Consider the following 16,978-nt stretch of genomic DNA (forward strand, 5'->3'; position numbering starts at 1 on the left):
AGATATCACATTTCAAAACTTTTGTTGGGACTTTTATGTTCATGGATTAGTTGCATAGTCCTATTTGCCGATATACACGAAGTAGAAATCAACGAGACGAGCCAAGAAAATGCATTTGAACGGTGCGAACAATATTAGGGTTTCAAGCTATACCCTGACCCAGCCGAGGATGCCAGGGCGCAAGCAATCAAAGACATACAAAAGCCAAATTCAGAGTGATACCGATAAGTTCGGCAATGCATACAGAATGAACACTCCCACGCGCGAATGAGGCTCTACCTGGCATAAATCAGGAAATCAAAAGCGACATAACGGTGGGACAGGAGTCTAGAAACCTGGCAGAGTTCGCGGCGGGTGGAGTCAAAGTTGAAATCGTTGACGCTGTGCAGCAGGAGCTGGATCTGGCCGGCGATGATAGATGAGGGAAGCATGGCAGGTACGGCGAAGGAGGAGGGCGGAGGATCAGGGCTAGGGTTTCCGATCTGTGCAGAAAGAGGGACGAAAGAAGGGAGACCAATGGAAGAGACGAGAGAGAACGAGAAAGCAAAAACGGAGCCGAAGCAGACGCCAGTCTAAAGAGGGTTTGGTTAGGGATGGCCGGGCAGTAAGATACGAATGCAATTTTCAATTTGTCCCCTATAGTTAAAAATACTACATGTTATCCCTGTAATTTCTAAAATAATATAAATAGAGATGTAAATAAATCAAATCGTTCGAATTAGATAAAAATTCACTTGAATTCGTTTAATTAGATAAAAATTTACTTGAACTCGTTTAATGAGACATGAACAAATTAAGTTCAAATTTTACAATATTCAATTTATTAACTGAACATGTTCATTAAACTTATGAATCTCTTTTAAAATAAAATTAATAATAATTTTAATATTAATTTTATTGATTTTAAATGAAACATATATAAATAAATATTTTCATAAATAAATAAATATATTAAATTTATTTATTAAGAAAAAAATTATAAATTTTAATAAAGATATTATAATTTTTTAAAAATATATAATTAAATTTTTAATAAATATTTAAATTTAAAATTTATATTTATTAAATTCATTTAGACGTGATAAAAATTTGAATAAATTTGTAAATCATAAATATATTCTTTAAATAAGACTAGAGCTCAGCTCGATTATAAATAAAATAAATTTAAATATTCAAGAATTTGACTTCGATTACACTCGTAAATACAAATGTTTTAAGTAATTAATAATTCGGATTTTCCTATCAATTCACATCAATAAATCATTTCTATCACTAAAATGGTCCTCATTCATAGATCCTCTGTACCACTTTTATCAATGGATTGGTAAAAAATAATCCAGAGAATCCAGGCTGTGCAAGAACTGGATGGGCCTCACGTGACATCTCGTTAAGGCCCTCCAAGGCCGAGCTAGTTTTATCCGGTAAACCCTACCCCTCTCTCTTACTTGCCACTTGAGTTACGCCGGCCATGTGCGATGCGCTTCGCATTGCCTTCTAGGCGGCTCTTCTCCCGCCGCCTCTGCACACTGCCTCAAAAGCTCAATAACGTATCCTACCTCTACCGCGACCGTGTCCTCAAGGAGGCACAGTGCTTGCTCACCGACTACCTCCACTCAGCCCGCGCCATCTCCTTCTCCCACGCTGACTCTATCGTCTCCTACGCCCCCTTTTCGCTCTCCGCCCTGGTCTCCAAGATCCCTTTCCCGCCAAACACCGCCGCCAACGACTTTAAGCGCTTCCTCCGCCGCTTCTTTTCCTACCGTCCCGTCAACGAGTACGAGTTTTTCTTCGAGAGCATTGGCCTCTCACCCTCCTCCTCCTCCCTCGCTGCGTCCACCTACCGTAGTTACTTCCTCTCAGATGATGCCTCGCTCCTCGCTGCTGTCTCGGCGCTCGTCGGCTTTGGCTTTCCTTGGAGGAAACTCGGCATCCTGTACAGCGAGGATCCCCGCATTTTTTCGGTAGATGCCAACAGTCTCGTCGCCAGGCTCTGCGCCCTCGATGCCCGGGGTTTCCATCGTGTATGCATCATCAGCATTTGCCTTGCTTTCCCCTCCGCGCTGTGTGCAGAAGCTGACCCTGGCGGTGAGATTGATCTACTGTTTCAGGATTTGAGAAAGGCCTTCATCGACTTTGATCTCGCTGGATTGGTCCCTGAAGACGATGTGGATGTTTTCCTTCACACGTGCAGGAAGATTCGTGTGTTCTATGATCTGGGTGCTACAAAAGGGACGATGGGCGAGCTGATGGGTAGAAATCGGAAGATATTCCTGGAGCTGGACGAGGCGTTAATAGCTCAAAAATTGAAATTTTTCATCAATTTAGGAATGGAGGCTGCTGAAGCTGGGCATTTCATTCTTAAACATGCTGATCTTTTTTATCTCGATTTTGACAATCCTACCATTGTGATGCCAGAGTATCTAAAGTGCATTGGTTTGGATGAGGATGAAGTCAATTTGTTGTGTCGGAAGTATCCTTATGTGATGGGCAAGAATAAATTAAGAAATTTGCCAGCGATGATGAAAGCCATGAATCTGCACAAGCAGTTCCTAGGCAAGATCTTGAATGGGAATCTCCATTATCTCTCTTCTGAATTTGTTCTTGCTACCTCTCATTACACAGCACTAGAGAGTGGGTTTCTGCAAGGTTTGGAAAGGCTGAAACGTGCCAGGAAAGTGCAGTTTCTTGACAGTAAACTAGAATTCATGCAAAGTATTGGATTTGGGGAGAATACGCTCACAGTTAAATCCATGTCACTGATCAATATTAGCGCAAAGGACCAATTGCAGGAGCGCATCGATTGCCTTCTCCAGCTGGGTATTGAGTACTCCATGCTTTGTCGAATGATAATTGCAAAACCAATTATATTGAATCAGTGCAAAGAAATGCTCCATGAGAAGGTGAATTTCCTTTGCAACGACTTAGGTTTTTCATTAGAGTATCTTGATATTTTCCCTGCTTTTCTTAGTTTTGATCTGGAGAACAGAACCAAGCCACGATATAAAATGCTAAAGTGGCTTAAAGAACTCGGCTTGCTCAAGAAGCCTTTTGCCCCTGCTACTGTTCTTGCAAATTCTGAGAGGAGATTCATGGTTAACCTCTATAGTATCCATCCAGCTGCTCCTAAACAATGGTTAGAATGCTTCTCATCCAAAAGCGACTGTCATGGAAATCAAAGAATCTTATTTTTGCCTCGTAATTAGCACAGAGATAGTGCTTGCAGAATCAACAAAGACCATAAACCAGTGTGCTAGTGAGATTCCTCTATCTATCAATTTTGTAGCTGCTTCAATATGTTTTGAAAACAATGATATAACTGCTTGCAAACATTATGGTAACTTTAGTTTTGACAACCATATGTTATAGGCCTCTTTAATAAACTCAAAGCATTTTGTAACTACATATTTCATGCCATCAATCAATCATGATCTTAAGACTTTGCAAAATTGGCCTGTATTTTTGAGTTCTCTTGTTCATATTATCTTGGCCGTGATTCAATTCTTAAGATATTTCACATGAACCAAGGAACCTGGCCTTGAGTCCTTTTCAACTTTTGATCAATAACACGTTGACACTTATTGTGGCAAAAAAAAAAGGCGAATACAAGATTCGAATCCTAGATCTCATTATGGCAACACCTCATGTGCTAGCCACTAGACCCATCTGAGGGGACAAAATATAAAGATAAAAAATTGGTCAACTGATTTAGTATAAAGATTATTAGAAGAAAAAAAAATCTGTTAAGACTATTGGTACCACTTCTAACTTATGTTCCACTAGAAACAAGTTTCTATGGTCAAGTGCTTACACTGATTATTGCATGTTTACAGGCTTTATGCATTCTTATATTTTCTGATAAGATAAGTTGGTTAATTCTGATCTATCTTTAATCTCACTTACCTTTACTCGTCAAACAACTGGCGATGGTTTTTAATTTTGTTAAGCTGTTTATAATTTATGTCTGTCATTCAATATGTATCTTCTTAGTCATTAATGATTAATCAATGCAAGTCATCCAAGCACCGCAATGAACTTTTTTGAATTTTGCTAGATTTTCATTCATATGCACCTTGCTTTTATTGTTGTTGTTGTATGCACCTCATAAGGTATTATTCTATCTTAATGCAGCTCTGACCTTTGTTCTTTGGAGGGCAAGCTACTTCATAGGAATTTATCAAAGCAGCTTTACCTTGCTGAAATAGAAAAAGCATCTTTGTGTCATTCATCTTGATTGTGACTTTTGTCATAGCAGCTGTACCCAAATTTCCGTGATGATCTTAGCATCCATACACCTCAGTCTAAACTGCTATAATATCCTTGCTCTAGTTACTGGAACAGTTAAGCCATCATTGTGCCTGCATCAACTGCTCTAATAGGGTTTATTACATGATGCCAAACCTTGAAGGATACTAGTTCACCTCGATTCCCTTTTTCAGTAGCTTGCTGAGGATCATCTACCTAAGGCAGTTGTCACATAGAAGCGGAACCACTCAAGTTAATGCTCATCTCTCTTTTGCAGAAACAAAGAAACTCAAATTCTATTGTGATTTATCATGTAGAATTGTTTGAATGTTAAGAAGGCCCTTGTGAGGAAGGGTGTTGTTCCCCTTGGATGGTTTTTGTGGTGTTTAGAATTGAATAATTGTTGTAATATACGTGTAACATTGTTTTTTGGTCCTTGATGTGTAAGGACTAAAGGTTGTTCTTCAGCTTTTACAGGGCGTTTCGCCAAAATAAAAGAATTTTAGGGTATGTTTAACCCTGAGGTCAATGATGGAAGAAAAATATCAAATTATCACATTGAGCTACTTTGGTCAAAATTGATGACCATGCGAACGCTGTCGATTTACTGGCACCGAGCTTCCTTCTTTGTTGTCATTGATAAACCCTAGTTTAGCAAAGCAGGCCACGCTTCATGGGCTGTGGGCTAATCAATCCGACATTTGATAAACCCTACAATCCCTCGACTTATCCTCTCTTTCGCTGTCGCGATATCCTTCGGCCCTGCTCGATGCGCTTCACCTCGTCCTCCCGGCGGCTGCTCTCCCGTTTCCTCTGCACGCTGCCGAAGAAACTTGACAACGTCCACCTCTACCTCCGCGAGCGTGTCGTCAAGGAGGCGCAGTGCTGGCTCACCGACTACCTCCACACCACCCGCGCCATCCCCTTATCCCACGCCGACTCCATAATTTCCCACGCCCCCTTCTCCCTCTCCGCCTTCGTCGCCCAGGTCCCCTTCCCTTCGCTCGCTGCACGCGCTCACGCGGACTTGAATCGCACCTTCCGCCGCTTCCTAACGTACCACCCCCTCAACGAGTACGAATTTTTTTTCGAGAGCATCGGCCTCCCTCCCTCCTCCTACTCCACTGCTGCCTCTACCTACCCCAGTTACTTCCTTTCCGATGACGCTTTGCTCCTTGCTGTAGCCTCGGCGCTCGTGCACTACGGCTTCCCATGGACGAAGCTCGGCCTCCTCTACCGTGAGGAGCCCCGCATCTTTTCATCAGACTCCGACAGACTTATTGCCAGGCTCGGCGCCCTCGAGGCCCGTGGCTTTCACCGTGCATGCATCATCGGAATTTGCCTTGCTTTCCCCTCCGCGCTGAGTGCAGATGCTGACCCGGGCGGCGAAATCGATCGCTTGTTTCAGTATCTGAACAAGGTCTTCCTCAACTTCGATCTATCAGACTCCGTCCCGGAAAACAATCTGCAAATCTTCCTCCGCGTGTGTAGGAATATTCGTGTGTTCTATGATTTGGATTCTAGAAAGGGAACGATGGGCGAGCTGATGTGCAAGAACCTTCGGAATATATTTCTTGAGCTGGATGATGCCTTAATAGCCCAAAAATTGAAGTTTTTCATCAAATTAGGAATGGAGGCTTCTGACGCTGGGCATTTCATTCTTAAACATGTTGATCTTTTCAATATCGACTTCGACAATCCAACCATTGTGATGCCAGAGTATCTAAAGTGCATTGGTTTGGATGAGGATGAAGTCAAGTTGTTGTGTCGGAAGTATCCTTATGTGATGGGCAAGAATAAATTAGGGAATTTGCCGGCAACAATGAAAGCCATGAATCTACACAAGCGGTTCCTAGGCAAGATCTTGAATGGGAATCACCATTATCTCTTATCTGGATTTGTTCTTGCTGGCTCTCATGACACAGCATTAGATAGTGGGTTTCATCAAGGTCTGGAAAGGCTAAAATGTGCAAAGAGGGGGCAATTCTTGGACAAGAAAGTGGAATTCTTGCTGAGTATCGGATTTGGGGAGAATAAGTTGACACTCAGATCCATTGCAGCACTCAAAGGCCCAAACGACCAATTGCAAGAGCGCTTCGATTGCCTTCTTGAGCTGGGTATTGAGTACTCTGTGCTTTGTGGAATGGTAAATGCAAAACCCCTTATATTGAATCAGTGCAAAGATACCTTCCATGAGAAGGTGAATTTCCTTTGCAAAGACGCAGGCTACTCGTTGGAGTACCTTGAAAAGTTCCCTGCTTTTCTTTGTTTTGGTCTGGAGAACAGAACTAAGCCAAGATTTAAAATGCTAGAGTGGCTTAAAGAACTTGGCTTGCTGAAGAAGCTTCTCGCCCCATCCACCTTCCTTACACATTCTGAGAGGAGATTCATGACTTTCCTCTATAGTGTTCATCCAGCTGCTCCTAAACAGTGGCTGGAGCGCTATTCATGCAGACGTGACAAAGATGCAAATAAAAATACCTTATTTGTGCGTGTGCATAAAAATCAGGCTTAAAGAATTGGCAAATAGTTTTTTTTCAGTGTTGATGATCACTGAGGCTCTTCAGTGTACATGTAACTTTATTGGAACTTGATTTGTTTCATGCCATAATTCAGCCAACCATTACCTTTGGAATCTGCAGAATTAGCATTTATGGATTTACTGTTGTTTTTCTTATTCTTCTAGTTCTGACTCAATCCCTAAGATATTTCAAATGAATTAAGAGACTTGCCTCAGTCCTTGGAATTTTTAAGTGACTTGGGTTCATCACCTAATACATTGTTTGAAAAAAAATTAAAGCTTGTAGAATATTGGGATCTCCAGTTTTATGTTTAAGAGCTGACACAGGTTGTTGAATATTTACAGGCTTTGTGAATCCTTATTAGTTCGAACAGGTCAGTTAACTTGGATATGCTTTCATATTTCACTCAGCTTTAGTCTTGTGGAGCGACTGGACATAGTCTAATTTTTTTACAACTGTTTATGTCTTATGTTGGCCACTCAATGTGCATCATATTAGTAGTAACTGATCATCTTCTGTGGTGGGAACAGACTATTTGCTGCCTTTTCATACGTGTAAACCTCCTTTTGGAAGGCAAGCTTTCTGGGAAGTAACAGGGTTTATCTAAGCAGCTTGATGTTGCAAAGATACAACCTAGTTGATTGTACCTTTTGGCCATTCTTACAAGATTGTGTTGGATCTCGTGGTTATTTTGATGTGATCAATCAAGTTTAGGTTTGGTCTTGTTTGTCTGATCCCTGTGTCTAAGTGTGCAGGAGCTTAGGAGCGCAGGAAGTCGAGCGGAAGACGCAGCTAGCGAGAAGGACGGCAATGGAAGGGAGGCAACGTGCTCGGTGCGTCCGAAGGACGAGAGAGCTGCGGAAGAGTACACCCGTGGACGAGAAGAACGTGTGCGGCGTTCGAGGGACGTAAAGTCGGGATGGAAGACTGCTCGAGGACAAGACCGGGAACTGGGTTCGGGTGAGCCCTATTCCGGATGGCCGAAATCATTCAAGCGAGCAATACCAGAGCAAGTCAACCGGGACATTGACTTGGCAAGTGTTCGGTCGACCAAACGCCCTTATCGGTCGACCGAACCCTTATCATCAGAAAGTCAGCTGTTGGTGACACGTCAGAAGTCACGACAAGCAGTCAACTATTGATGAAGTGATCGGTCGACCGAACATTCTGATCGGTCGATCGAACTGAAGATAATCAGAGACTTGGTCGAGCGATTTGATCGGGTCAGATCGAGTAGAGACCGTTGGCTGATCGGTCGACCGAACACAAGGATCGGTCAACCGAACCTAAGCTCGATCCACAGAGCCTGCATCCAGATGGAAAGCTGGGAAAGTTCATCAGGTTCGGTCGACCGAACCTAGGGATCGGTCGATCGATCCCTCTCGAGTCAAATCCTGATCCCGAAGATTAGGTGATCTGGATAAGTGTTGGAACCCCTATATAAAGGGGTCTCGAACAGCTATTTAAAAACAACGAAAAGAAACTCTGTACTTTTATTCTTAGCAACTTCTGTGCTCTCAAAGTGTAAAAGGTTTATCCGCCTTTAGCGAAGGAGACGTTTCTAGTGCGCTTTCCAACCTTCACGGATTAACAACCGTCTCGGTTGTAACCAAGTCAAATAGCTGAGTCATCTCTCTTTTTATTTCTGTTATTTAATTTATAATACTCTTGTTGCTTTTAATTTTGAGTCAAAGTTCTTTGAGGAGGGTATACTCTTTGATTGCAGGCAATTCACCCCTCTCTTATCAATCCCGCTGCACCAACAAGTGGTATCAGAGCCCAACAGCCTTAGAAGGACTAATCGTCGTCTGAAGCACAAAGATAAGGACAATGCCCGGCGCGAACATTCATCCCCCAAAGTTCGACGGAGACTTCGCTACATGGAAATGAAAAATGGAGGTATTTTTTAAAACTGAATTTGATATACTCTTAATAATGAAATATGAATATGAAGCACCAAAAGACAAAGAAGAGTACAACTAGACGAAGAAGGAACAAGCAGACTTCATCGCCAACGGAAAGGATGACTTCCACCTGCTCAGTGTTCTGCCGCCTCAAGAGGTAAGTCGGATCGGAAGATACGACTCCGCGAAAGACCTCTAGGAAAAATTCCTAGAGCTTCACAAAGGTACCTCCGAAGCGAAGTTTGCAAGACGCGACATCCTCTAGACTCAGCTTACGACCCTCCGGATGAAAATGGCGAGAAGGTAGCGCAACTCCAAGCAAGGATTAAGGAACTAATAATTCAACTAAGCAACCTTGGAGAAGAAGTAACGAACCAAGACTCGATCCGATACGCACTCAACGCCTTCCCCGGAACTCTAGAATGGGCGTCCTTAGTAGATGCATACTACATCTCTAAGGATTTTGAGGTAAGTGTCGGTGCAATCGACCTCCAAGGTTTTAATGTCAGACAAATATGTTTAAGTATAGAGCTTGATCAAGGGAAGTCCGAGTTGTAGGCTAGGCAAGGAGAGAAATCTCGGTAGATCGTGGAAGCCAAGTGGATAGGTCTGGAGGACTTGATCCCTGGGTAGCCGAATACTGAGTCCTAGTTGTAGGCTAGGAAAAGTCTTTGTAACGACCCAACCCCTCGGCCCCTGGATTTTTGCCTTCCCCAGGATTCGAACTCTAGACCTCCAGGCTAAGTACTAGAGTTTATGAATCCTCGTAGCTAAGTGAGTGGCGCTCACTTGGCTACCAGGATTCATAAACTCTAGTACTTAGCCTGGAGGTCTAGAGTTCGAATCCTGGGGAAGGCAAAAATCCAGGGGCCGAGGGGTCAGGTCGTTACAATAAAAAGGATGGTAACCAGAATACCCTGCTCTATCTTTTTTATTTGTAACGACCCGGCCCCTTGGACGACCCATTTGGCAGCCCTTTGGCGGTCCCTTGGGCGGCCCATTTGGCAGCCCCTTGGCGGTCCCTTGGGCGGCCTAACTAGCGACCCCTTATGTCATCGACCGACGACCCTCGGCCGTGTCGTTACTCACTAGGTCTTCCCACCCCTGGCCAGTGGATTTTTGCCTTCCCAGGATTCGAACTCTAGACCTCCAGGTTAAGTACTAGATTTTATGAATCCTGGTAGCCAAGTGAGTGCCCTGACCAGGGGTGGGAAGACCTAGTGAGTAACGGCACGCACGAGGGTCGTCGGTCGATGACATAAGGGGTCGCCAGTTGGGCCGCCAGGTGGGCCTCCCAAGGGGCCGAGGGGCCGGGTCATTACAGTCTTACTGGATTGGGTGATCAGACACTGAGCTGGCAAAAGTCCAAACAGGTTTGGAGGACCAATGTTTGGCAGGTAAGTTGAGGTATGTAACTGGAGGAGCGACAGTGAGGTTGGGTTTCTAAAGGGAATAACCTTAGGTCGCTGATCCAACTGAAGAAATCGGGAAGGTTTCCAAGTTGAGATCAAGACAGTTCTACTGTGTATATTACTTATGCATTATATTACTCTGCTAACCTTTGTTTTGTAGGAATATTATTTAACTCTGTTTTGCAGATTCGACATGATCGGTCGACCGAACAGGAGGATCGGTCGACCTAACCAACTTCACTCAGACCAGATCAGTTCAGACCAAAGCGAAGCACAGTCCGATCGAAGCTTGATCGGTCGACCGAACCAGGGATCGGTCGACCGATCCAATCAGTATTAATGGAGCGTTAAATGAAGATCTCAGCAGATTTCGACGAACAGGGAAGGAAGCTGTTCGGTCGACCGAACCCTTAAAGAACAGTAAATGCAGAAGATCGAGCCAGCGTCATACTCCAGCCAAGAAGGAAGGGAGCGGGTTTGATCGACCGAATAGAGGGATCGGTCAACCGAACGACAGTGGCACTTATAAAAAGGAGCTCGAGATCTGAGGCTTAATATAACACTATTGATTATCAAAAGGCTCTTCTCCGCACAAGTTGCTCGTATTGCAAGATTCACTACAACTCTTCAAACTACTTCGGAAGTACTGACCGAGCGTCCATTTCTACATCTTGTCGGTATATTATTTATTAAACTTGCATTGTATTATTGCTTCAGTAAGATAGTAGGGTTGTTACTATCTTACTCATTTGTACGATCTGCTTCTTTCCGAGGATCTCAGAAAGAAGGATTATAGTGGATTGTCCATCGATGCGATCAAGGATCGCGGGTCTTCGAGTAGGAGTCGAGCTAGGCTCCGAACGAAGTAAAAGAATTTGTCTCTTTTCTTATTTTCCCCTGCACGATTCTGATTTACAAAGTAAAAGAAAAGTTTTAAAAGAAGCGATATTCACCCCCCACCCTCTATCGCTCGCATCCGATCTATTAGTAAGTACTTTAGAAAATTTGTTTTCCACTTTTGAACTTCACGAATCTCGAGTTGCAGAGCCCAATGAAGTAGAGAAGATTAGTCAGAACATTGCCTTAAAGGCAAAAATAAACGGTTCTGACTCTGAAGCCTCGATCGACGAATCTGATGCGGCTTTATTGGTAAAACATTTTAATAAATTTTTTAATACTAATAAATTTAGATCGCAGACAAAGAGGCTTCAGCGGAATAAAAGGACGATTCGTTGCTACAACTGCAACGAAGAAGGGTACATCAAAGATGACTACCCAAATTGAAGAAAAAAGAAAAAGGAAAGGAAAAGCGACAATTTTCCTCCAACCAAAAGAACCTGAAGGCCACATGGTCAGACTCATCCTCCGAATCAGAGGTCGAAGAATTCTCGGGGTTAGCGCTAATGGCTAACCATCAGCTGGAAGAAGAGTCAAGCTCAGAAATGAGCATAGATAAAGGGGGAGGAACATCAGAAAAAGAAAACTGCGATGAAGGGGGAGCTACGAATATACAGGTAAGTGAGGTACATAATCTCAATCCCAAGCAGTCCTTTAAATTTATTAAATCTCTTTCTAAAGATTTACTTAAATTAGAAAATAAGAACACTGATTTAAATAAATTGCTAGAAAATTTAAAATCAGAAAATGATCATTTGAAAATGCAAATTGAAAAGTTGAAATCTGTTGCATGTTCAAATTTTGTTCAAAAATCTAAATTAAGAATTTTTGGTAAATTAAACTGGTATATTAGAAAACATCAAGGTCAACTTAGGAAAATTCCTAAAACTTATGTATCCCCCAGATTTTTGATTAATCTTGTAGGAAGGAACCTCTATTGAGTTCCAAAATCTGTGCTAAATTAAAATTATTATTAAGGCTGTCAGAAAAGAGATTAAATGTTTAAAATTTCTTTATGAAGCTTTGTCTAAGGAAGTGGTTGTTGCTCCAATAACCAAGAATGTCTAGTGCCTCGCCACGATCTAGAAGTCGAATTATCGAAATAAAATGTTCAATTAACTTTCTGATAAAAGCATTAAAATTAAAATTATATAATGTTTTGAAATTTTTTTAAACATTTCCTTGGAAAATTATTTTTTGACTTAGAAAAATCCCCCGCCCCCGTTTTGCTGTGATCAAAGGGGAGAGTTAAGTAACAAGTTTAGGGAGAGTTAGGAAATTTAAATTTTTTAGTTATATTTTTTTTGTAATTTTTGTGCTTAAAATGTTTGTTTAATAATTTTCTTAAAATTACTATTTGTTTGTTTTTACCCTAATTTAAACTTGAGTTGATGCACATTAAAAAGGGGGAGATTGTTGGACCCCGTGGTTGTTTTGATGTGATCGACCAAGTTTAGGTTAGGTCATGTTTGTCTGATCCTTGTGTCTAAGTGTGCATGAGCTTAGGAGCGCAGAAAGTCGAGCGGAAGACGCAGCTAGCGAAAAGGACGACACGGGAAGGGAGGCGACGGGCTCGGTGCGTCCGAAGGACGAGAGAGCTGCGGAAGAGTACACCTGTGGGCGAGAAGAACGTGCGCAGCGTTCGAGGAACGTAAAGCCGGGACGGAAGATTGCTCGAGGACAAGGCCGGGAACTGGGTTCGGGTGAGCCCTATTCCGGATGGCCGAAATCATCCAAGTGAGCAGTACTAGAGCAAGTCAACCGAGACGTTAACTTGGCAAGTGTTCGGTCGACCGAACGCCCTTATCGGTCGACCGAACCCCTATCATCAGAAAGCCAACTGTTGGTGACACATCAAAAGCCACAACAAGCAGCCAGCCGTTGGTGAAGTGATCGGTCGACCGAACCGAAGATAATCAGAGATTTGGCCGAGCGATTTGATCGGGTCAGATCGAGTAGAGACCGTTGGCTGATCGGTCGACCGAACACAAAGATCGGTCGACCGAACCTAAGCTCGATCCACAGAGCCTGCATCCAGACGGAAAGCTGGGAAAGTTCATCAGGTTCGGTCGACCGAACCTGGGGATCGGTCGATCGATCCCTCTCGAGTCAAATCCTGATCCCGAAGATCAGGTAATCTGGATAAGTGTCGGAACCCCTATATAAAGGGGTCTCGAACAATTATTTAAAAACAACGAAAAGAAACTATGTACTTTTATTCTTAGCAACTTCTGTGCTCTCAAAGTGTAAAAAATTTATCCGCCTTCAGCGAAGGAGACGTTTCTAGTGCGCTTTCCAACCGCCTTGGATTAACAACCGTCTCGGTTGTAACCAAGTCAAATAGTTGAGTCGTCTCTCTTTTTATTTTTGTTATTTAATTTATAATACTCTTATTACTTTTAATTTTAATTCAAAGTTCTTTGAGGAAGATACACTCTTTGATTACAAATAATTCATCATTTTTTATCGGTCCCGCATCAACAGATGGATCCTTGTTCTTTATTTATTTTCATGGATTAGTTATAGAACACTGTGAAATTTGATCTTCTACAAAGAAAAGAGTGGCTGGAATATCCATCTTTCTCTTGCTTCTGATTGGTGAAACGAAGATTCTTTATCCACCTCGCTGACAAAAAAAATGTAAGGCTTGTTTACAACTTATCATAAACTAATTCCTAAATTCTAAAATTTTAAACAATATATATATATTGTATTTTATTACTCTAATTCTGATTCTGTTTATTGAATCAAAGTTTTTCTCGCAAAGATTGTGCAATCAAGGAACACAAGTCTTCAGATTCTGCTGCAGCTTGAAACCAGTCTTTGGAAAATGAGGCTAGTTAAGCAAAGCAGGCCAGGCTTCATGGGCCGTGGGCTTAATCAATCCGACCGGACTTCGCACTTAAACCCTATCTCTCTATTTCTAAATCTGGCCTTACGCATCGCGATTCCTGCCGCGATGCGCTTCGCCTCGCCTTCCCGGCGGATGTTCTGCCGCCTCCTCTGCACGCTGCCGCAGAAACTCAACAACGTGCATTTCCTCCTCCGCGACCGTGTCCTTAAGGAGGCGCGGTGCTGGCTCACGGAGTACCTCCACTCTGATCGCGCCATCCCCTTCTCCCACGCCGACTCCATCGTCTCACACGCCCCATTCTCCCTCTCCGCCTTCCTCTCCCAGGTCCCCTTCCCATCGAACACCGCTCGCGCGGACTTGAAGCGCATCTTCCGCCGCTTCCTCACATACCACCCCCTCGACGAGTACGACTTTTTTTTCGAGAGCATCGGCCTTCCTCCCTCCTCTTCCTCCTCCTCCTCCTCTGCCGCCTCCGCTTATCCCAGTTACTTCCTTTCCGACGACTCCTTGCTCCTTGCCGCAGTCTCCGCGCTCGTGCACTACGGCTTCCCTTGGACAAAGCTCGGCCTCCTCTACCGTGAGGAGCCCCGCATCTTTTCATCAGATTCCGACAGACTTATTTCCAGGCTCAGCGCCCTCGAGTCCCGTGGCTTTCATCGCGCATGCATCATCGGCATTTGCCTTGCTTTCCCCTCCGCGCTGAGTGCAGATGCTGACCCTGGTGGCGAAATCGATCACTTGTTTCAGTATCTGAATAAGGTCTTCCTCGACTTCGATCTTTCACAATCCGTCCCGGAAAACAATGTGGACATCTTCCTCCAGGTGTGTAGGAATATTCGTGTGTTCTATGATTTGGATTCTAGAAAGGAAACGATGGGCGAGCTGATGTGCAAGAACCTTCGGAAGATATTTCTTGAGCTGGATGCTGCGTTAATAGCTCAAAAATTGAAGTTTTTCATCAATTTAGGGATGGAGGCTTCTGAAGCTGGGCATTTCATTCTTAAACATGCTGATATTTTCAATACCGATTTGGAAAACCCTAGCATTTTGATGCCAGAGTATCTCAAATCCATTGGTTTGAAAAAGGATAATGTTGCTACGCTGTCTGGGAGCTTTCCTTATGTGATGGGCAAGAATAAATTAGGGAATTTGCCGGCTACCTTGAAAGCCATGAATCTGCACAATTGGTTCCTAGGCAAGATCTTGAATGGGAATCTCCATTATCTCTCACCTGAATTTATTCTAACTAGCTCTCATAACACATCATCAGAGAATGGGTTTCGTCATGGTTTGGAAAGGCTAAAATCAGCAAGGATGAATCTGTATTTGGACAAGAAAGTGGAATTCTTGCTGAGTATCGGATTTGGGGAGAATGAGCTGACACTCAGATCCGTATCAGCACTCCAAGGCCCAAACGACCAACTGCAGGGGCGCTTCGATTGCATTCAGGGGCTGGGTATTGAGTACTCCACGCTTTGTAGGATGATAAATGCAAAACCCCTTATATTGAATCTGTGCAAAGATACCGTCCGTGAGAAAGTGAATTTCCTTTGCAATGACTTGGGCTACTCGTTGGAGCACCTTGAAAATTTCCCTGCTTTTCTGAGTTATGGTCTGGAGAGCCGAACTAAGCCAAGATTTAAAATGCTAGATTGGCTTAAAGAACTTGGCTTGCTGAAAAAGCATCTTGCGCCATCCACCTTCCTTTCATATTCTGAGAGGGAATTCATCACTTTCCTCTATAGTGTCCATCCAGCTGCTCCTAAGCAGTGGCTGGAGTGCTACTTATCGAGAGGGGACAATGGAAATCAAAGAACCTTATTTATGCCTTGCCGCGGGCATAAGAATCCTGCTTAAAGAATTGACAAATACTTTTTTTCATTGTTAATCATTAAGGCTCTTCAGTGTACATGTAAACATTATTGGAACTTATGATTTCTTTCATACCATAAGTCAGTCAGCCATTACCTTTGGAATCTGCAAAATTAGCATTTATGGATGTATCGTTGTTGTTCTTATTCATATTGTCCTAGTTCTGACTCAACCCTAAAGATATTCCAAATGAATCAAGAGACCTGGCCTTGAGTCCTTGGAATATTTTGATAAATGACACTTATCAAGCATAAAACTAGGCACTACTTGGATGTTTGCTAAATTCTTTTTTTAGACAATCTTTTAGGAAAACAATTTAAAGCTTGCAGAATACTAGTATTTCCAATTTTATGTTTAAGAGCTGACACAGGTTTTGAATATCTACTGGCTTTGTGAATCCTTATTAGTTCGAACAGGTCAGTTAACTTGGATCTGCTTTCATATTTCACTCCACTTTATTCTTGTGGAGCAACTGAACATGATCTAATTTTTTTTCCACTGTTTACGTCTTATGTTGGCCACACAATGTGTATCGTATTAGTAGAAACTGATCATCATCTGTGGTGGGAACAGACTATTTGCTGGATTTTCATACATGTAAACCTCCTTGCGATGCACCTCCAACCTTTGTCTTTTGGATGGCAAGCTTCCGGGGAAGTAACATTATTTTATCTAAGCAGCTTGATGTTGCAAAGGTACAGCCTAGTTGATGTAGCTTTTGGCCAGTCTTACAAGATTGATCCTTGTTCTTTATTTATTTTCATGGACTAGTTACAGAATACTGGTGACATCTGATCTTCTACAAAGAAAAGAGTATGCAGGCGGCAGAGTAAACTCACATAGTCCATAATTTTATGACTCGTGATGAACCACGGGATAGTCTACCAGCCAAGTTGAAGCTCATTTTGCCTCTCAACATTTTTATCCTTTTTGTTATTATTTATTATTATTTTTTTGGGTCTAGTGTTTAGGGACATTTTCATCTTTTAAGCGTACTGATGTATCTTCCCAAAGTTTTATTCCCATCCCCTGGTATTCTGTAAAATTAACATGGTTTAAAAAATCACTTTCAATATCGTGTATGAATTAGTGAAATTGATAGTTATCCACTGTATCAGTTAATATTAAAATCAAGTCAATCTTCGACTCGTGTTATCGAGAAAACAATAATATGTTGACAACGCTTTTGATTGTGATGATTGATAGATAGCTTGACCGATTTATGGAGAGGATAGTGGTGATATTAAGAACCTTGAATAGAGGAATCCAGTTCAA

The 16,978-nt window shown here is 42.6% G+C and overlaps 3 protein-coding genes across 6 annotated transcripts; all 3 read left to right on the top strand.

Moving 5' to 3' along the window:
* Nucleotides 1-1,444: 1,444 nt before the first annotated feature.
* Nucleotides 1,445-4,771, top strand: LOC121988554 (transcription termination factor MTEF18, mitochondrial-like). Of its 3 annotated transcripts, none has more exons than XR_006114048.1 (2): nt 1,445-3,253; nt 4,129-4,771. XR_006114048.1 is itself a non-coding variant. In XM_042542027.1 (2 exons), the coding sequence occupies exons 1-2, from the start codon at nt 1,476-1,478 to the stop codon at nt 4,229-4,231; spliced, it is 1,761 nt and encodes a 586-aa protein (XP_042397961.1). In that variant the 5' UTR covers nt 1,445-1,475; the 3' UTR covers nt 4,232-4,771. The 3 variants fall into 3 exon arrangements, 2 of the variants coding, with proteins under 2 accessions (XP_042397961.1, XP_042397963.1); XM_042542027.1 differs by having other exon boundaries at nt 1,445-3,133; XM_042542029.1 differs by lacking the exon at nt 4,129-4,771 and having other exon boundaries at nt 1,445-2,900; nt 2,969-3,111.
* A 123-nt stretch (nt 4,772-4,894) lies between these two features.
* On the top strand, nt 4,895-6,879 carry LOC121988553 (transcription termination factor MTEF18, mitochondrial-like). The gene has a single exon (XM_042542026.1). It carries the CDS (start codon nt 4,916-4,918, stop codon nt 6,755-6,757), a length of 1,842 nt encoding a protein of 613 aa, XP_042397960.1. The 5' UTR covers nt 4,895-4,915; the 3' UTR covers nt 6,758-6,879.
* A 7,035-nt stretch (nt 6,880-13,914) lies between these two features.
* Nucleotides 13,915-16,735, top strand: LOC121988555 (transcription termination factor MTEF18, mitochondrial-like). Of its 2 annotated transcripts, none has more exons than XM_042542030.1 (2): nt 13,915-16,398; nt 16,475-16,735. In XM_042542030.1, the coding sequence occupies exon 1, from the start codon at nt 13,937-13,939 to the stop codon at nt 15,686-15,688; it is 1,752 nt and encodes a 583-aa protein (XP_042397964.1). In that variant the 5' UTR covers nt 13,915-13,936; the 3' UTR covers nt 15,689-16,398; nt 16,475-16,735. The 2 variants fall into 2 exon arrangements, with proteins under 2 accessions (XP_042397964.1, XP_042397965.1); XM_042542031.1 differs by having other exon boundaries at nt 16,481-16,735.
* The last annotated feature ends 243 nt before the right edge of the window (nt 16,736-16,978 follow it).

This window comes from Zingiber officinale, chromosome 6B (assembly GCF_018446385.1).
Source record: "Zingiber officinale cultivar Zhangliang chromosome 6B, Zo_v1.1, whole genome shotgun sequence".
NCBI lineage: Eukaryota > Viridiplantae > Streptophyta > Magnoliopsida > Zingiberales > Zingiberaceae > Zingiber > Zingiber officinale.